The 22,374-nt window shown below is 33.2% G+C and overlaps 2 protein-coding genes across 2 annotated transcripts in view; one reads left to right on the forward strand and one right to left on the reverse strand.

Annotated features, from left to right (window-relative positions):
• Positions 1-250: 250 nt before the first annotated feature.
• Positions 251-10,046, forward strand: LOC139087569 (sushi, von Willebrand factor type A, EGF and pentraxin domain-containing protein 1-like). Its single transcript, XM_070636403.1, has 14 exons — positions 251-360; positions 1,190-1,825; positions 2,046-2,177; positions 3,688-4,474; positions 4,535-4,798; positions 4,853-5,167; positions 5,237-5,916; positions 6,004-6,412; positions 6,478-6,916; positions 6,984-7,460; positions 7,610-7,777; positions 7,937-8,250; positions 8,490-8,630; positions 8,686-10,046. The coding sequence occupies exons 2-14, from the start codon at positions 1,361-1,363 to the stop codon at positions 10,044-10,046; spliced, it is 5,952 nt and encodes a 1,983-aa protein (XP_070492504.1). The 5' UTR covers positions 251-360; positions 1,190-1,360.
• A 5,187-nt stretch (positions 10,047-15,233) lies between these two features.
• js (jiangshi) overlaps positions 15,234-22,374 on the reverse strand; it is a 43,756-nt gene continuing 36,615 nt past the window's right edge. The window contains exons 3-5 of the mRNA XM_070636513.1: positions 17,904-18,164; positions 17,711-17,827; positions 15,234-17,640 (exon numbers count right to left, since the gene is read on the reverse strand). Of these exons, the coding sequence (XP_070492614.1) occupies positions 16,153-17,640; positions 17,711-17,827; positions 17,904-18,164 (1,866 nt within the window). The 3' untranslated portion in view covers positions 15,234-16,152. The remainder of the gene's footprint in view (positions 17,641-17,710; positions 17,828-17,903; positions 18,165-22,374) is intronic.

A 22,374-nucleotide genomic window follows, 5' to 3' on the forward strand; every position in this document is an offset into this window, starting at 1 on the left:
AGGAACCAAAACTCTAAAGAACTTTCAAAATTTGACTCAGCTTACTTTAATCTCATCTTCTAAATCCACACGACAAGTAATGAATCTTGAGCATTATCATTCAAAAAATGAAAAATTGAGAATTTAATCAAGTAAGAGAATTTCATATTTCTATAATTTCTATATATTGAGAGTCTTGGGAGATTTTTGATTCCATTTCCCTTTGGGAGTTGATTGAGTTCGGATGAATCTGCGTTAAATAATTTATAAAATTTAGGAATTATTTGTTAGTTTTGTCAACGATTTAGTGAAATTGTGTAAAACATTTACCGGCTAAAGTGGATAACTGATTCCGGAGATACAGTTTTTGAAAGAAACAAAGTGAGAAAAATTTACATCGCGAGAATATTTTTGAGAAAAAATTTGTGTGACTTAAACTTTGGTGGACCCTAAGTGAAATGATAAGGAAATTAACGATTGTTTAAATGAAAAGAATTAGTGCAAGCTTCATTGTAGAGTACAGGAAATAGATTTTAAAGGTGTTTTGTGTTTGTATTAGAGTTTGTCTTCAAATTAAGGAATTGAATTTCTGTAAGGACGCTTTTAGAAATGCTTATTAATCTACTTAATTGGAAACTGTATTACACGGTCATTCTTATGTGATTTACTTGCGGTTAAGCTAAGTAAATCATAAATTTTGTCATAAAATTACATTTTTGTGGTACTTTTGATGACATCCTTTAACATCTTTAAGATCGTTCAAAATTACATTATTTGTGACGTTTTCAAAATCTCGACACTCGAAGGGGCTCTTTAAGAACCACGACGAGATAAGCGAACGACCCTTAACAAAAATTTGAATCAATTGAAACTATTTTTAGAATGACCCTTAGGCCGACACAAAAATGTGAAGATGTTCTGCACGAGATCAGTTTGTTATCAGTTTAAAATATTCTTTGCAATTTTGTTTCAATTCTTTTGAACTTTCTTTTAATAAGTAAATGGCCTATAAGGGGCAGAAATGTACTCAGTAGGGGTTTTGGGGGTCAAATTTTCAAAAAGCTATCACCTGCTTCATATATTAATATTCATAATTTCATATCACAACATGATCCGCAGGTGTCAAATAACATAAATCAATTAGCATATATATCTGAACGAAATGTGTTAACAAGCCAACTTAGACCTTATAATTTTATGATCCAATTAGCATAAATACAACAAATCGCGGCGTATGCAACTCGGAAAATAAAAAGAAGAGGAAAAAAGGTTAATGCCTCACATGTAGTAAACATATACATCGAGTGATGATTACAAACATTATCAGTGACTAAAGTTTATGATGTGTATAATTTAATCGTCAACAAATTATTTTGAATGAATGATGGGAATAATTAAAAGTGAATTAATTTTAATTACTATAATATTGATAATAATAAGGCACATTGTGGGTCAAGAAATCACCGTTGATTATTCGTATGACGATTATGAGGAGATTCCTGTCGCGTCAACAACTCCCTTATCGCCGGCTGAAATAGCAACAACAACAACCGGCAAATCTATTATATTTGATGATAAGCTTGATGAGGATGCACGACAAGCTGAAAATGATGTGATCAAGTCGCAACTTGATGCGATGAGTAATGTCTTCAGAAAAGTGATAACGAAGATCAAGATGAAGTACAAGAAAATTGATATGGTCTTTCTGGTCGATTCTAGTTCCTCTGTTGGAAAGGAAAATTTTGAGAATGAAATAAGCTTTGTCAAGAGATTGTTGAGTGACTTGAATGTAAGCTTCAATTACACTCGCGTTGCTCTCATAACGTACAGTTCGAGGTCTAAAATTGTGAGTTAATGGATATACAACTCTAACAGACAATGAGCATACTTAACTAGATAACTGTGCTTATGAGTATAAGAACTACCCTAAATTACTATAATTTAGCATGCTTATGAGTATGCTCCTTGTTTGTTCGGACAATTTAAGTTTTTATTGCTGATAGTTTGGAAAACAGCTTTTAAGGATAGGATGAATTTAAAGCTTAATCAAATATTAATTCTTTTAGATCACTCATATCAATCAAATATCGGAAGTATCTGTGGATAATGACAAATGTGTCCTTTTGAATCACCAGATTCCAAATATTACATATTCAGGTGGAGGAACTAATACTTACGGAGCATTATTAAGAGCTAAGGTGAAAAAGCATGAATTCATTATTGCATTCAAATTCCTCGGAAGGCACACAGAGTAGAATAAACTGAAAATTTAACCTCAGACCAGCGTGACTTTGTCCTAGACTAGATTCGATGAAATCTAGTCTTATATCACAGTCATGCCAATTTGGGTTAAATTGGCGGCCTTTTTCGAGTGCAATCCATGGTCCTTCAATTGATCGAAAATCGATCATGATCGTGATCGTCGATCTGATCGAAAAATGATCGATCGATCTTCGATCATTCGATCACTTTTTTTACTTTCTGATCGAATGATCGATTGATCGATCGATCAAAAAAAAATTTGATCGATTCGATCGCGCGATCGATCGATCCTTGATCGAAAAATGATCGATCGATCACGATCATTTTTCAGCTTTGATCGATCGATCATCGATCATTCGATCACAAAATGAAAAAAGTGATCGAATGATCGACGATCTTTCGATCATTTTCGATCACATGCTCGAATTTTTTTACATTTTTGATCGATAAATCAAAAAAATTTTTTTCGTTATAATTTTCTAAATTTTCCTTTAATTTTCAATTTTCTTCTTTTATTACATCAATCTAAACCCATTCCTCCATCTACTGATGCTAATATAAAATGAAAACGGCCGTTTATGAACCTTATAGATTAAAAAATAAATAAAAATTTTGCAAAAATATTAGAAGCTTACTAAGAACTAAGGATTTCAATCCCGTGATTGATTTTTTGGTAATACGATACTCAGAAATTATTTGAATTTTCAATTTTTTTGTTCAAAATTTAACAGTGCATCCGAAAAATAATAAAAAGGATAGTTTTGAGTGTTGATGCACTATGCATCTTTGCGAAAAAAATGTTCATTGAACTTTCAAATCTTAATCCATAGCAAAACTCCTACTTTTATACATCAGTACTCAAAAGAACCATTTTTTTAAAACTTCCATAATGCAATTTGCATGAAAAAAAATCTATAAAGACAGGGTATTCGAATACAGCCTGGAAAATGTTGGAATCAATAGTCAATGCTTTTTTACACAATCAAAAAATTCTCGATCACGATCATTTTTTTTGATCGCTCGATCAAAAAAATTGATCGTGATCGATCGATCATTTTTCGATCAATGATCGATCGATCATCGATCAGTCGATCAATTTTTTGACATGAGATCGATCGATCAAGTGATCGATCGATCATTGATTGAAAAATGATCGAGATCGATCGATCATTATCGTTCAATGATCGATCGATCATCGATCATTCGATCATTTTTTCCATGTTGTGATCGAATGATCGATCGATCGATCGATCAAAAAAAATTTGGATCGATTCGATCGCTCGATCGATCGATCATTGAACGATTTTGATCGATTTTGTCGATCTCGATCACATCGATCACGATCATTGATCGTTAAAGGTCCATGGTGCAATCCAATTCAATGACATACCATAACCTCAAACATCTCATTACTACTCAACTTAATTATACTATAACATATTTCAGGAAATTTTCGACAGTACACATCGACCGCAGAGCAAAAAAATCTTAATTCTTATCACAGATGGCTTTTCAAATGGAAGAAACCCAACAGGCATTGCAGAAGAGCTCAAAGTCAGTAACGTTACAATTTTCACAGTTGGAATTAGCTCTGGGAATCTTGATGAATTGAGAAAAATTAGCAGTAGGCCAATTGAAAATTTCAATTATATGCTGTCAAGTTTTTCGCTTTTTGAAAGTTTGGCAAGAAAAGCTCTTCATACAGACTATAAAGTTGGTGTCATTTTGCCAGTTTCAAATTCCAGCCATTGTGATTCTCTTTGTGATAGAAATATTACGACTGAAGGATCATGCTGTGATCCAAATTCCCGTTGTGCTTGTGGATTTCATTCTGGTCACTATAACTGCATATGCAATGCTGGATATTATGGAAGTGGAATTAAAGGATCTGGAGGATGTGAGTTGTGTCCAAATGGCACTTACTGGAATTCTTGGAACTCGTGTTTCAACTGTCCTGATATCAATCATGAAACTCGAGTTGCACCTGCCATGAGTCTTAACGATTGTGTTTGTAAAATTGGATATAGACAGACACAAAAGAATCGATGTGAAGTCATCAAGTGTCCTCCACTTCCAGTACCTGAAAATGGATATTTTGTATCAACATCATGTGCTAGTACCGTTAATTCAGCTTGTGGTGCACGCTGCATGTCTGGATATCAGTTAATTGGATCTTCGATTAGATTATGCCAAGAAGATGGAAACTGGAGTGGACAAGAGACTGTGTGTCAATGTGGGTGGCCTTATTTTCGACAGTTATATATACATTTATAATTGAAGCTTTATTTTTCAGTGAAAACGTGTCCAACTCTTCAGATTCCGAATTATGGAACAGCATTTTGTAAAAATCCAGACTCAAATCTTACAGCTGACTATTCACCCAGAAATGAATCATTTTTGATCGACTACAATCCAGAGGTATCGAAATTTACTGATGAATTTCCAATTGATACCGAATGCGTCTTTGCATGCGCACGTGGCTTCCATTTGATTGGCAGTAAAAAACGACATTGCTTGCCTGTGGGAAAATGGGATGGTCTTCAAACATCCTGCAAGCGTGAGTTTCTTAATTAATGAATTTTCTACTGATGCTTATTCCCACACTTTTTAGAAATCCTCTGTCCAATGCTTCCAAAAATTCCATTTGGCTCTTATGACTACGAAGAATGTTTTGAACAAAAGTCACCAGTCAACACAAACTGCACAATAACATGCGATGAAGGCTTTGAGCTGAAAGGACCAGCTGTCAAAACTTGCACAACAACCAACAACAGAAATGGAGCTTGGACACAAAAGAGTAAAATCCCACGCTGTGTGGATGTAACACCACCAAATATTGTGTGTCCAAAAAATTATTCAATTGAGTTAATTGGAAACAAGAGTTATGTGCTGTTAACATCATTTAAGGAGTTGGAAGTGATGGAAGGTAAATGAGTGACTTTGTTTAAAGTTTTAGTAATGATGGATCTGACAATCTCCCTAATTTCATCAACAGATAATTCAAATACAAACGTAACATTCTGGGTTAAACCTGCTTTGAAGGAAGAAGGAACCAAGATGTATGCTGGCAACTACACATTCACTTACGTAGCAATCGACGAAGTTAAGAACAAAGCGAAATGTAATTTTACAATTTCCATCGCTGACTTTTCACCTCCGGTCTTTGAAAACTGCATTTCCAATCAGACTTTTTATGTAATAAATGCGTCAAATGAACCAATTGAATGGGAAGAGCCTTTCATATACGATACTGTGGATGATAAAAATATCACCATAATAAGAAGCCACAATAATTCAATGCCACTCAATTATGGGGAGCATTTAGTTAATTACACGGCAATCGATCAATCAGGAAACAAAAATTCATGTCTTATTTACATTCATGTCAAAGAAAAGAAATGTGATGAGCTCGAAAAGCCTGAAAATGGTCAACGAATCTGCGCTAAAAATGACACAATGACTTGGTGTGATTTTCGATGCAATTTTGGTTATGGATTGATGGATAATGAGACAGTGATTGAGAATTTGATATTGACATGTGATCTTGACAATCGGATTTGGTCACGGGAGACAATGCTTGAATGTATGAAGATTGAACAGCCAAATTCAGTTCAGGAAGTGCTGACGATTTCATTAAATTCTGAAAATTTGTTGTGCGAGGATTATGCAAAAAATGTAAGTGGGAATCAATATTAGGACTTTGTGTTATTTCCTTACTTAAAATCTAGCACTTATCTTTAATATCATCAATTTATTTCACAGCAAGATGAGCTTAAAAAGGAATTAAAAGAAGAAATGTGTGGCGATCAAGATTGTGACATAATTACAGAACTTCCTGAATGTGTCGAAGAAGATTCTATAGACAATTCATCAGCTTCTTACTACACTATCAGCAAACGTGACATAAGTTCTAAGCCAGTAAAGAAAATGAGACCAAAGAATCCAGAGAAGGTTGAACTTTATGTGAAAATATCAAAGAATTTAGGAATGTGGCGGTCAAGTTCAACACGGTCTGAAAACATTAAGAAGGTCAAGGAAGAACTGAAAAAGGTCAATTCAAGTGAAAGGTTCCGAAAAAGATTAAGAAACATGAATTTGGATTTTACTGTTTTGAAACTGGATGAGAGCGTCAATTGCAATGCCGGAAGTGTTTCGCGAAAGCTTGTTTGTGGTATGCACTTCTTATAATTAATACCAAAGAGATCTTAAGTAATTTATACTAATCTATTTATCTAGTTCAATGTACAAGAGGAACTTACCAAAATAGCACTCAAAATCTCTGCCTCCCATGTCCACTTGGTACTTATAACAACGAAACAGGACAGACATCTTGCAATAGTTGTCCTTTGAATTATTCCACAAGAAAAATAGGAAGTCGTTTTGAAACTGATTGTCGTGAAATGTGTGGACCCGGAAATTTCGCACGCATCAAAATACCTAAAAAGAACAGCACTACTGCAAACCCTAAAACACTCATGCCATTTTGCAGAAGCTGTGGTATTGGTGAGTATCAATCAAAGTACGACCAAACAGCATGTGAAAAATGTCCGGATGGATTAACATCTGAGCGAGCATCAACATCAATCGATGATTGCTATAAAAGATTTGAGGATTCATGCAATTCTACAACTTGTGGTGATCACGGCGAATGCATACAAACAGACTCATTTTATAGGCATGTATACTTAATTCTCTAGCTCTAAATCCTCTAATTTAATTTTTTTGTCATTTCCATAAAACAGTTGTGAATGTGATGATGGATTTTATGGACAAAATTGTGAAATCGCCGAAAATCCATGCTCATCAGCTCCATGCTTTAATGATGGCATCTGTAAGGCAATTAATGAGACGTTCGCCACATGTGAATGTCCACCGGAATATCAAGGCTCATTTTGTGAATATATCGATGAACCGTGTAATCAGAAAGACTGTCAAAATGGTGCAAATTGTTATGAGATTAATGAGGAAGCATTTTGTGACTGCATGCCTGGCTTTCATGGTGATTTGTGTGAGACTAGTGTACCAATTGATTTCTGTGCTAGTTCTCCATGCTTTGAGAATGCTACTTGTGTTAATAATAATGATTATTATGAGTGTATTTGTGAGGAAGGAAGTATGGGAAAAAGGTGTCAATTACAGCCATGTGATTATGGACCTTGCCCGGAGAATTCAGTTTGTAATAATGTGAAGTTGACTAGAGTTACTAAGGATAACTATTTGTGAGTATATTTGGAGCTAAGAATGATATAGAGTAGGCAATAGGCTGTCCTCGGCCATTTTTGTTGCTGATGATACCTGCCAATTGCTAACTCTAGAAAGAAATGAATTACTTTAAAAAGGAACTAAATTAATTCCATAAAAATTCTAGCTGTAAATGCTTTACCGGTCTCAAAGGAGCCAACTGTGATCAAGTCAACAATCCATGCATTCCAAATCCATGCCACAACGAAGCAAAATGTACACCAAAACTTTTACGTGATCCAAAAAATATTACATTAGTCGATGACGAATCAATTTACGAAAAATACTCATGCAGGTGAGCTTCAGCTAATAATAAATCATCTTCTTATGAGATTACTAGATATACCAAGATTTCACAACAGAAAAACAGTCTGTATCAATATCTCTGCGGAGAGATAAGTGTTAAGATCATTATGTGTCTTTTGCATAATCGTACATCTCTTTTTATTTTCAGCTGCCCACCTTATTTTTACGGTGATCGATGCGAAATCTTCACGACACCAGACTTTGTGTTTGAGTTTGAAAAGTCAAGCATCAATAATTACATAAAATTTGATGGACCGAAATATAATTTGACAGAAATTTCCTTTTGCTCATGGATTCAGACTAATGATCAATTTAACTATGGATCAATAATTTCGTATGCAAATAAGGAGCACGATAATGCATTCACATTTACTGACTATAATGGACTTGTACTGTATGTCAATGGTTTTAATGTGATAACGGATATTAAAATTATTGATAATATTTGGCACTTTTTGTGCGGTAAGAGACATTGTTATAAAAATTATAGCAGTGGTGGGCAACCTGTGTGCCACGGAACTCATGTTAAAATATTTTGAAAATGTCATGAACCGCATACCTTGTGCATTTTTGGTCGAAGCTTTCAACCAAGGTGTGCCTCGGAAAAAAGGTTATCCACCACTGAATTATAATATGTCAAGCTTGGTGCTTTTGAAATTTTGTGATCGATTTAATTTTTGCCACTTCTCTTTTCCATTTAGCTTCATGGGCAATGGATGAAGGATTATACGAAATATATTTAGACGGAAACTTGCATGTTAAAGGGTATAATTTAAGTAAATCAATGCCAATAGGAGGAAATGGCGTATTCATCATTGGCCAGGAACAGGATAGTATCGGAGGTAATGTTATTGAGAAACATAAATTATCAACAATCCCTAACACATTTCCTTCAAGGTGACTTCAGCGAAACTGAATCATTCATTGGAAAAGTGTCATATATGGACTTCTGGCAGCGCAAGCTTCTTGCTACAGAGGTCCATGAATACTATCGTTCTTGCGATCCATATCAAAGTGACTTTATTTCCTGGACGGATTTAAAACTCAAAACAGTTGGAAATGTCAAAGTAGTAAAATCAGACTTTTGTAAAACATGCGAGGAGAACTTGAAAGTTGAGAACGCAAATGTCATTTATGGAGATCAAAGTGCATTTGTCAAGTGTAATGATGGATTTAAAATTGAAGGAAGTCCTTTAGTATTTTGTTTGAGGACATCCAAATGGGATTTGTCGAATCTCCCAACGTGTAAAATTGTGAAATGTGAAATGTTAAAGACACCAGCAAATGGACGTATGCAGCTTACAAAATTGAGCTATACGGGAATGGCTAAATTTAAATGTATCGAAGGATTTAGACTAGAAGGAAAGGATACTTTGATTTGTGAAGGAAACGGAAAATGGTCTGCAAATCCTCCAATATGTAAAAGTATTTTTGAATGTCCAGCTCTAGAAGAACCTGAAAATGGAATGTTACTTTACGCATCTGATTCTGGTATTATCAATGAAAGTCTTTCTTCTTATCCGCTTGGAACTTTTGTTGAAATCAAATGCAAAAAGGGATTTTCAACTGAAAATGATAACTTGATATCATGTACGGAAACTGGTGTTTGGGATTTTGAAGTGGAAGATTGCTTACCTGATCCGATAACTGAGGCTGCTTCAGAAGCTACAAGTGTAATAGATTTAAAGGATATAGGAGAATCTATGAGTTCCGTGGTTCCAATTACTACAGAAAAAACAGACATCGCTACCAAAATGGTTACGGACACTTCTGAAGTTAAAGATACTACAACTGAAAAAATTTTAGTTCCAACTGTAATTCCGAAAGAATTTTGGAAGGAGTTGAAAGAGTTCTTGTTCCAATCATGCAAAGACAACAAGCCAAAATTATGCAGTATCTACAAAACTGATGACCTGAACACAGATTTGTCGACTTTTGAACTTCCTGAAACTAAAGAATTTGAAGGTATGGATTTAAAATTGTATAATCTCCTTACAACCTTACCAGAATCAGACGACCTGAATGCTGAAAACTTCTTGAAAACATTGCTGGGTGACATGATCAAAGATGAATCAAAATCTGATTCCTTTAGATTTGTGTTCTGCCTTTACATTGACTTGATATTGTTGGATGAAGAAATTGGTATAGTGGACGATGGAACTTCCGAAACAACTAATATAAATACCAAAATTAAGCGAATTATTAAAAAGAAAGTTAATATAATCTACGGGAACTATTTAAGACATAGTGCTGATTGAATCTTTTTTTGATCAAATTTCATTGATTTTGTAAAGAAATTTTTAATAAAAAATTATAAAGCAAGCTTTGTAAAGTTAAATTTTATTCAATTTTCAATTCTACTCAAAATTTTCTGTTAAGCTTTATTTTATTTAGAAATTCAAGCCATGGACTTTTCGCAGCACAACAAAATCAACAGCACCAATCCACCCCAAATTCAGAACCAAAATGATCATTATTCAAATGTTTCCATGAATATGCATAGTCAAAATAAATCCATGCCAAAAAGCTTTCAACATCCAACATGTGTTCATCAAACAAACAATTTCGCTCCACATCATCAATCAATCATGAAATCTCCACACGAAAATTCCAATAGAAATTTCATGCATAAAATGACAAAGAATTTTGAGCCATATTCATTTAATACTTCGTCACCTGAAAGTTATTGTTTGCCGGCTAGCTCATATTTCAATTCGGACAATTACATTGGACGTGGAGTTATAGATCAACAACAGCAACAATTGCAGCCGTATGAGGGTGAAATGAGTGAGATTAATGCTGAATACTTTCAATGCGCACCGCCGATTCCAATAAGGAATGAAACCAAATTTAAGCCCACGAATCCATTTCGACCGATAATAGAGTCAATGCGGAAATACTCGGAAAATTGTGTCAAACAGCCTCAAATCGGTAAAATTGAAGATACCGCAAACAGTCAAACGTACTTCTTTTCTTATGATGCAGCAGAGGAAGATGAAAAAGCAAAACAATTGCAAAAACACGACGAGCAATATTACAGAAGCTTCACAAAAATCGTATCCATTCCAAATGGAGTAAGAATAGTCACTGAAATTAAGAAAGATGATCAAAGAGATGATAACGGAAATAAAAACAGCAACAGTGACATCGACAAATGGCTCAACAAACAAATCGAAGTAACACTTGACAATATGAATGGAGATGGCTGTGAGGATGGCAATGATAATGATAGCAACGAGTTTTGTGCAGATGGAGAGAAAAATTGAGGTCTCAATTTAATTATTTCTTATTTTCTACGACATTCTCAATGTTAATTGAATTATTTATCAGGTTTTGTGGATTATTTTAAGGCATTAATTTCGCATTTTGTAATTTGAGTGCGCAATTAATAAATAAGGAGTAATTTTTCATTAAATTGGACCTTGTGATTTTGATTTTATGATAATTAAATTTTATCAGTCATTGTTCGAATTAATTTGTTTATTGAATACTTGACTGCTTTCGAGGTTGATGCATAACTTTGATTTTTGTTTTAGGATTTGGGTTTAATTTGGGATAGGTTACCAGAACATAGTTTGACACCCCTACTTTAACCTTTTTTCCCTCATGTGAAATCCACTAATTGTGTTATTAAATCTAGCTTAGAATGAGTAGTCAAATTAATTCATGTATAGCACTACGCGTGTCCCAGCTGCATCAATAGCATTAATAAAACTCTTTTACTATAAGCTTCACCGTCAGAAAATTTGAATTGCAAAATAACCTGAATAAAAAAGTTGACAAATTGACCAGCAAATAGAATAAGAGCGGGAATAAGAAGAAATTAAGGCCAACGTGAGAATTAGAATACACTGAAATGTTTCCTTGATATTTGATATGGACGATGGCTGACTAGCTGATATTTTTGAGATTGGACAACTGTTAGACAGGAATATGATGACAAACCTAACCGGAACGTTCCGTAAGCTTTGTCATTAGTTGACCTTTTGTTTAGTTCTTAACAAGACATTATGTCAAGTTGTTCACTCGTGAACAATAATGACTTGATGAAAAATTATTAAAATTTGATTAAAATGCCACGAGGCAGATGACACGCGTAACGAATTCTCAATCATATTCAGCTGACTAACTTGTAGAATTATTTTTTTCAGATCTCTATCCAATTCTCAAAAGTTTGTTTTCTGAAGTGACAAATAATTTGAAATTGATGGCTATTAACATCTGAAGACGCTATCAGTTTCTTAAAAATTTAAGATTGACTGAAATATTAATTAAGAATTTATAAGATCATGTCTCAAACGTAGTGGAGCACGCTTAGAATTTTAAAGCTCTCAATGTCTTCAATTAAAAAAAGTTTATATTCTTGAGTTGAAATGTAGTAGCTATTATGAAATGTGAATATAAGATTAATGACATGCTGTTGAGTTTTAATGAGGATCTTTCGTCTGTACTTGATGAATATGGACTGATAAAAACTGGTCTCTAAATTTGTCTCTTTTCCATAATAACACCAAATGAGTTTTAGCGGAGTCTTTAAAGTTCCTTGACTGAACTTTCTTTATTTGCATTGCTCGGGAAACTTATTAGTTATTGTTACAATAAAAAATCATTAGACTTTATAAATATCTACAGGAAGTAACAATTTTCAATTTTATTATTATTTAAAAAATGAATAAATTCAATTAAAAAACATAAATTAGCATAAACATAAGTTAGTAGGCATTTAAAATAATTAACTCGTTTACATTTCAAAATTTTATTTTCTTTTTGGCATTTAATTTGATTGAAAAAGCAATTTCATAAGAATCAGTTATATTTTTATGAGGTGATGAAACAACCAGTATAAAGAACACGTAATAAAAATTAATATAATTTGAATATGCACCTTGATATTTCAACAAATCCTTTCATGTCTCCACAAAATTCTACTTATTAAAGCCCCAAAATTTTCCATAAATATCAGTTACAATTTTGGATCAAAATTGCATTTCTTTTACTTTACCAAGAATCAATATGTGGCCATCATAAATCGTGAATTCAATGTCCTTGAACATACCACATACGAGAGAATCTGTCGCACAAAATTATGGCATATATTTTCATTCTTTTATACTCAAGCAGTCAATGTCCTTGAACTTTATTTCTGCACACAAGATTTATGATTCATATTGATCTCCTTCCATACAAAAGCATTCTTCGATATTGTTCAACATAAATTATAAGTTTCAGTCTATCCGTATTATCTCACCAGCAATGAATCAGCTGCTTCTGTAGCTGTAATTTAGCTTTTAAGTAATTCGGAAATGAAATAAAAAGAGTCGCGACGTAACAGCATTTCTTACATCTTCGTTTTGTGCTTTTGTTAAGTTCACAACGATCCCAGATGTTGAATTAAATGGAGTAGAAATGAGAATGACGACCACGAGTTTCACATAAGACACGATGTCTGCTCATCGTTTAACTAATTTTCAGTTTTTATTCATGTCTGTTACTTTTTTGCTACTCTTCACTAATTTATGGCTTCATTGAATAATGAAACAGAAGAAAAGTGATGAGAAGAAGAAGAAGAAAACATGAGGTTCACACGAATCTTTTGCCACATTTTGGGGCGATTATTCATCGTGAAGTCATTGACAATAATATTAATTATTTTATTGATAACAGAGAGACTAACAAGGTGATTATTGAACAATTTGTATTCATTTGAATAGGCATGACGCGTCTATATGGAAATAAATGTTGGGTAATTTACTGGAAGTTATAACGTTCATTTGTGGTTTGAATAATATTTATTGTACATAGTTGAAAACCCCTTTTCATTGAAAAAGTGCAATTTACTTTTGAATTCCGAAGAATAAACAAGAACAAGAAAAAGAAATCTGCTGGCAGTTCTTTATTACATTTGCATACAATTAGATATTTTAGTTCTTTTTGTGTATCAGCCAGAAGTCGAAGTCGATTCGGTTTTTATATGGAAATGTAAAATCCATGCAAAATTTGAGTCTACTTCGAACTCAGCTTTCAAAATGATTTTGATTGGCAAATTAACATCAGATATTAACAGATCTACTAAAACATGCTGGCTCATTTACCTACCCTAACCGCAAAGTTGCTTAATCCACATAATTTCTCAATTAAACAGCTTGCAATTAATCTCATGCATAAAACTAATCGTCCATAATGAAGTCCTTCTTGAAAAATGATAAATTTTAAGTAACAAATCTGCATGCATTAACCACGGTAATTACTTTAAGTCAAAGCAATATTTTTCTTACTATTCAGAGACACATCGGCACAAAATAAAGTCATTAACGAAATGATCGTAAATCTTATATGGACAGACTCATTGATCTCAAAAAATTCCTCTTTTTCTTCATTTATGGTGTGTCTCAATCCATTGTACTGTATCACCTTTTCGTAAATTTTTACAATCAAGAAGTTGATTATGAGGAAATTAAATTAATTTCATTCAATTAATAGCTTCTTTTTGGATATCACTCTAATGTCACTATATATAAAGTTTAAGATGAAACAGATACCTAAATGAATGGATGTAATCAGGTTCAATTTAACATTTTTTTGTGAGCTGTTGAAAAATATTCTGGAGCTGTTGATGATTTTTTTTATTTTTGTTTGTTTCCACTTTATTGCTGGTATTGTTGATGATCTTTTTGTGCAGAAATTAGCGAATGAAGAAATGGAAGGTCTTTTTGAATGGATGAATGGAGTGCTTATTTGACTTAATTGATATCGATGATGGTGGTGCTAATTTACACTGTGAGAGGGAATTTAATTGGTGTATTATTCGCTAGCCTGCTGATGGTGCTTAATATACTTTTGCAAAATTGAAATCAGCACTGTTAAGTGATTATATAGACGTTGATGAATTATATTATGGAATTCAAAGTTACTGTTAGAAATTTTTATGAGATTTATATCTTCAAAGAGAGGTCTTTAAACTGCTCTAGAAAGCAAAAAATTAGCTTAATTGAATTTTTATGTAAACTATTTCGTAACCTTTTTAAGTATTAATGGAATACTTAAGCTGCATCCTAAAAATCAAGGGTAAAGCAGTATCGTAAAGTTTGTGATTTTTAAGACTATTCTCAATTCAAAAATCGTTATTGTTAATACCCCGGAAGAGATGACGTAAAAATGGTCGACAATCTGGATCCAAGACGACTTAACTCTGGCCAGAAGCAAAATTTCATTAAAACAACCTGTGGCCAGAGTCATGTTGGTATGAGGCTAGATTTTTGGCCATTTCTACGGCGTGTGCTTTTCAGGTACGTATTCCGTGGAGATTTAAGGGGTCAAGTTCCTTCTTTTTTGGAAAAAATCACAATGTTATAGTCTAAATTTTTCCATTGTATGCAAAAAACATCAAAATTTCCGGCTGAAAAAGTTCTGAAATTCTGAAAAAAAGGAATCAAAAATTCAATGGCTTTCTCTTAATTTTTTTATTAAACTTTTATTCGTTCTTAAAATACAATTTTATTTAACAAATTTATTTCCAGTATAATTATAAACGTATTTAATTAGATTTTATTATTTTTAGGTTTTTATATTTAGATTCATTTAAAATGCTTAATTTTCAATTATATGAAAGGACTGAATTCAAGGTGTCTATATTTGACAAGAAAATTTGAAAATTAAGAATTGTTTTTACAAATTTAAGAATTATTTTGAAGTTATCCTGAACATACAAAGAGCAAGTTCAATTAGATTGATTGAGAATACTCATGTCTGTTAAGATATGGCTAACAGGCAATCATATTCATGTGCATCAAATCCAAAAATGTTACTTAGATGCGAAAACGGATAATTTGTACAAATTTTGTAATTAGGCCAGTAATAGAGTCAGATAGAACGCCTTTTTGAGTAGCCTAGACTCCAAATAGTAGCATGGTTCCATTTAGTAGGGAATTAAGTAAAAAAATAGATCCAAAAACTTCTAAATTCAATTCTCATGTTATATCCACCTTGATCAGACACATATTATATTTTAAACTTCTTAGTGTCTATGATAATCTTAGAGAGTTACATCTATACACAAATTGTTTCTTAATTTTTTTTTTCGTAGATAAAAAAGAAGATTCGCATACATCTACAGACGCATTAAATTAATATGCATTAACGTAATTAATAGCAGCAAAAAGAATCATCGCAGAAAATCGCAAAATTTCATAAAGATTTTATTCTTCTTTTCAGTAGCTTAAAGAGGAAAAATTTCTAATTCTTATAAAGTAAAAAGAAGGTCTAAGAGACAACAAAGTGATGGGATAAGCTTTAATCTTAACCATATCACATCACATTCATGTCACTCAGACCCAAAATATCCCTAAAAGTCTAAATCTTATTGATTTACAGTTTTATGCAAGGCTCACATCTTCCAGGTTTAAAGAAGTAAGGATGACACTCAGGATTACAATGACTATGTTCAAGGTAATAATATCTATCAGCAGCTGGTATCTTATTATTTCCTTCTCGGTATGGAATCTTAACTTGGAAGCTATTTACAGCATCATCCTTGTCATATCCATCACGACCAAAATCTTCAATTGGAAATTCAATTTCAGGAATGGCAAAATATTTTTGTAAATCTTTGTATTGAATTTTAACTGTCTTGGAATTGCCAAATCTTCTTGTTTCACTGCTTTGAATGTCACTATTCTCGCCAAGATTTCCTTCCTCTAAAAGGGATCTTTTTGGTGTACTTTCTGTCTCGTTATCAAACTTTGGTGGAATAAGTCCATTGTCGGGTACTTTCCATTCTGAAATTTTCTCTCTCAGATCGTAGTAGACTGGTGGACCTCTTGTTGTAGCATCATCATAAACTTTAACAATTTCTAATGGCAATTCTAAATCTTGTGATGGCACTGCTACTCTAGCTTGTGGTTTTTGTTGTTGGATTCGTGGTGCTCCTTGTGTAACTTGATTCTGGAATGATGTTGGTGTTTTGGTAACTTGCTGTTGTCTTTGTGCAGCAAATGTTGCTTGTGTTGTAACTTTGACTGGAGAAGCTGCTTTATTGTTTGCGGGTGCAACTGGTTTAACAGCTGCAGGCGTGGCTTTTGTAGTTGCTGGTTTAAATGTTACAGGTGCTTTTGTTGTCTGAACAATTGGTTGTTTTTTAACTGCTGGTCTTGCTGTTGTTGGTGCTGCTACTGGTTTTTGTACATTTCTATTGACTCCAGCATTGAATTGTGTTGGTCGTTGTGTGGCTGGAGGTCCAACTGGAGATTTCTTATTGTTATCATTATTGAATCGTGTATTGAAATTTGAGGTTGCTGCTTTTCTTGTGGTTTGGACACCTTCTCTTCTTGGGAAATATTTTGAAAAGTCATAATCGTCATGAGTAGCTTTTCCTGATGGGAAGAAATGTTCAAAAGCAGCATAGTTTCTTTCTGGATCGAATGTTTTTGTGGCTGAATTTCTTGAACTTTGTGCAACATTTTGTGCTTTTGCTTGTGTAGCTTTCGTTCTTGTTGGTCTCGTTGGTGTTGCTAATGGAAGTCCAAGATCTCTCAACCTTCGTTCTTCTGTTGCACGGAATTGATCGTTACTATTTGGTAAGACTCTTGGAGGTTCAAAGCCAGTCGGTGGTGGTAATAGTCCCTTTCCATTTCCTTCGTCCGATTCACCTGAGAAAGCATTTCGTCTGTCATTAAACTTATCAAATTGTGGAAATTCTTCTGATGCTGGCAATAATGTTGGATCCAATGAGTTTGAGTCGATTTGTGGTGGGAGGATGTTACTTGATGCTTGAGTCTCAAGAATCTCGTACTTTCTATTTATATTTTTTGATAAGTCGATTCCACTGATTGCATTTTGTAACGATGGGAAATTGCTCTGTATTTTAAGTAGAAGATAAAAGATCATGATTGAATTATGCAATTTTTTAATGACTATGTGCTCATACCTGTACTATTTGCTTCCTGAAACTTTCTCCTTTATAATCGGGGGCATATGGTCGATCGAGAATGTCTGATCGTGGTGTTCTGTTTTCAACATCAATTGCTGATACAAAATGCTTATCCTAATTGTTTTGGAAGTGAAGAAATTGATTATTTAAGCAATAACTTACTGCTTTTTAAGAAATACACTTTACTTACCCTCTGTCCAATCAGATCATTAAATCTATAGTTTTCTTCTGATTTTGAGCAGTTAACCATGTACCAATGATCGCAAACAAGCATCCGCTGTTGAAAGAGTGTGGCATTTGGACATGTATAGCTAAATTGTCGACCTTGCTCGCATAAATGATAAACTTGACAATCAGTTTCAACGTCTGCATAATATCCTGGTGGTCTTCCACTGCATGTAAAACTTGTTCTTGGTACTAGACCGTTTGGTGTTCCAGCAAGTTCACGTACCTTAATATGGAATTAAAAAAATTTAATTAATTTAAATTCCATAAATGGTGAGAATTTGGAGACTAATTTGCCATTTTTGGGCAAGTCATTATGAGATTACTTTAGTCAATATGAAAGTTTTGCAGACCAAAAATTAGAGGTTGCTATGATTAAATGATTTGCAATAAATTTAATTGAATTAAATTGATGATCATCTGGATTTCATGCCGGAAAGTCGATAATTTACCAATGCGTCTGATGATTCATGTATTATATCTCAAGAACTTTTGTCACTTGGTGACATTTGAATTTATGACTTAATATTTCTACATCTGCACTAAGAAAAATGATTATAATCTTTAAAAATAGGAAAGATGAATCTCATCACCAATTAAAACGCGGCGAGGAAAACATCAATCATTTCTTAATCGTAGAGATTATAATGTCTTTATTTCTTCATCATTTAAATGTAAAACTGATTTGATGATTAGTTAAAGCAATGATGGGTAAACTTTTTTGCGCTATGGCACACCTTGGTGGTAATCTAACACCAAAACCACACACGACACACGATTCATGATATTTTTAAAAAAATTTGGTGACACTCTACCCGATCGGCCCATGTTTTTCATGACGGACAGGTTGTGATCACATAAAATCCAGGTGACAATTTTTATGGCTATTAATAATTGGATGTCATGTGGCAGTCACTTGGCTACTATGAATAATTTGTGGACCAGTGTGCCGCAGCACACAGTTTGGACAACACTGAGTTAGAGAAAGAAACTAATCTTATTGCCCAAATTTATGACAACAATCAATAGATCAAAAAGTATCGTAAATTTCATTTTTATGCATTCTCTTGAAAGCTTTGTTGATGATTCATATACTAGAATTTATTATTCTATAAAAGTCGTTATTGCTTTCACGTGCTGATTTTTAAATTTGCCTTAATTTACCAGATTGTTTTGGATACAATGAAGATCATTATGTGCCTTTTTGGTGTCTATTTGCGGTGCAAACATTTAAGCTGCTGTAGTTATTTATCAAATAATTTTCGCAAGCACGCTTCAGATTTTTAAGGTCATTGAAATTGATGATTTTTCACTCTTCATTTGCTAATGGTTCCTGAACTTCTATTTAAGAACACAAATTGTTTCCATTTATGTATAACAGATTGACTTCATATTATTGACAAATTATGATTAATTTATAGATAATTACTGAATGTCTCCTTTTTTGTTGAGAACCTAAACATTAGAAGTCACTCCAGAGTGGTTTAGACCTTTTTTGATTAATCTTCAAGGAACGCTCCAAACTGAATCAACATTGAAATTGTTTATCCAACAACTGTGCAAAAATCAGCAAACCAAAGCAGTTTTGAAAGAAGATCTTGACAATTGAATCACAAAAATAAAGTGAACGAGTAGGCGAATGTTATGAATGTTAAGATGAAAGACAGATAAGCAGCCTGAATTCCGCACGTTCATCATTGTCTAAATTGCGGTGAATCTTTTGAATTTATCTGACTTTTTCGTCTGATTTAATTAAGCTACATTTGACACTTGAAGCTTAATATTTCGAAGAACATAAAAAATGCTTCAGACTGTGAATTGGAAGTGCTGTCTTTGAAATTTATGTCCTCCTGGAAATTTCCGACACCGTAATTTATATTAGCAGTTGATATACATTTTTATGAGGACCAATTTTTTTCCTTCTGGCTTGAAATGTCCTCATAAACAAGAGCCACACCGTGAGAATATTGTGCTCACATTAAATGTCAAAAAGACAATACATTCCGTTATGCAAATGAGAGCAATCGAAGACCAATAAATTCACACCATGAACGATAACGATAAAAGATATACGAAACGACAAGACTGAGTGAAATTAACGACAATAAAAATTTATGCTGATTTTTCACCACAATATTTATAATGAGATCAAAGACTGAACGTCTTATTGCTACAGACACAAAAGTCTGCTAGCACGATATTCATATTTTGTGGTAGCAAATAAATTAAATCATAATCTTTGTTGTCGGGACTCATTTGTGCATTAATATGAAATATTTACGTTGCTGGCTTGTTAAATTTGTGGTATGCCGGAGCTGTGCCACGATTTTTGTAATTTTAAGCCTCAAGATCTGACATTTCATTTTTCAGATGTTCTCGGTTTTTGAATGTTTTATTATTACTGATTGGATAGAATGTTGTCTCTGGAAATATTGGTATATTTCTGACGTAACTGAACGTGCCTCACCTGATACGAATATTGAACTGACATTCATCATATCGTCACAGACTTATGCTTTTTCACAGTTTGTTTGCTACTTAAGATGAAGCTATTAATAAACTAATGTGAGAATAATCCTCTCCAAAATTGGAATTGATTATTTCCTGTTTGACAAATATGCACACTATTTGACTTTATTGATTCATACTATTTGACACACCTTTATTGATTCATAATGGGCTCTATTCTATTTTTATCAAAATTAGCTGCAGAATCTCCCATTTTTAGTCTAAGTGAATTCAGCAAATTTTGATCCTACTTATTTCAAAAATACGCTAAAAACTCGGTCACTTTCTATTACATAACACAATCTTTTTACCACTCAAACCAGACACAAGACAAAAATCCTAAAAACTCAAATATTGACCATAAGCAAGAAGAATTCCATAATTACCAGTAAATGAGGTGATAACACTTTACATTCATTTCTTATTTGTATAAGTCATTAAGAAAGAAGATCAAAGAGAACAAAAAAACTTGTGTAAATTGAATCTTCAAATAAAGTTTTTATACAGCATTGCATGGGTAAATAAATAGAGCAATTCAAAAGAAATTAAAACAAGTCGTTAAAAATAAGTAAATGTGAAAGAAAGAAGTGATTTCATAATCAACAATGAATGATGTTCATTCAATCGGAAATGTAAACATGCACAGCAAAGATCATTAATATTTGCCAATCATTCACATTCATTCACCCAGTTTGAACTTATTATTACATTTCTTTAAGTAATATTACCAATAATAAGATCATTATCACCAAAATGATCAAATAGAGAGTTAGACAATGAAAACATAAATCACATTGGACACAAAGAGTCTTAAATTGAGTCGTAAAATGTCGCTTTTAACATCTTTGTGCCGACGAGAAGAATTGACGGAAAATTTGCATGTAGCCATAGGAGGTGCCTTTGTCAGACATACGAGACAAGTATCTATCAATTTGCTAAAGTAAAGTACATGATTGCGAGCAATTGCAGCAAGAATTGACCCAATTCTCACCACAATAAATCTCTTGAACTGCTTGCTGCTCCAATGTGAATCTCTTTTTCATTACATTTAATTTGTACTTATTCATTCAAGACTTGTCTTCCATAGTGACAAAGCATCTAGCATTTTCTTTGATAAATGAGATTTTAAACGTTTCGCGGAATTGCAAAAATAAAAATTGGATGTAAAATTTTTCACTAAAAATTTGACGCATTTGCTTTTAATTATAGTAGACTGGAAATTGAATTTTTCCATTAAAATGAATAAATTGCGTGTGAACTTGAGCTAGAAAAATCATGCGGCGTGAGACATCGCAAAAAAAATTGTGAATTGTAGTGCATAATGCTGGCCTAAATAGATCCAATTAGTTGCGAAATATGACAATTTTCATCTCATGTGAAGGTTGAGATTTATTGCTATATAATGTGTTAAAAATTGCACTTCTTTAAAAAGATTTTTTTATAGTTCTTTAAATGCTTACACAAAAGCCGTCTTGAGGGGAAATTGCCTAAAATAGTTACTGCATTAAAATTCGTGAGATGGAAGCAAACAAGATGTTCAACTCGTGTTATTGATCGAAAGACATAAGCGCATTTTTTCACAACGATCAGTATTTGGTTACCAAAAAGTATCCAATCAGGAAGATCCACAACAAAAATTTCAAGCGAAAAGCCAGTAACTCGAGACTAATGTGCTAATGCTTCAAGCTAAAGCTCTTAACGATGTCTGATTGCAGCGATCTCATATCTCACTCAGCCAGTTAGCCAGCCGGTCAATAAAATTGAATCAAAAAATCCGTAAAAAGTCTCAAAACAAGATGTGATCCATCGCTTACACCTTTTTTTAAAATCGATCGAAAAGAAAGAATTCTGTTTGTTTGTGGAAGCTGAAGTTGTAAAAATGTTTGAGGTCATGAAAGAATGACAAGGTCTTTTTCACGATCAGAAAA

Source organism: Chironomus tepperi, unplaced genomic scaffold (assembly GCF_022539635.2).
Source record: "Chironomus tepperi strain 1889 unplaced genomic scaffold, CSIRO-AGI_Ctep_v1 contig_128, whole genome shotgun sequence".
Lineage (NCBI taxonomy): Eukaryota > Metazoa > Arthropoda > Insecta > Diptera > Chironomidae > Chironomus > Chironomus tepperi.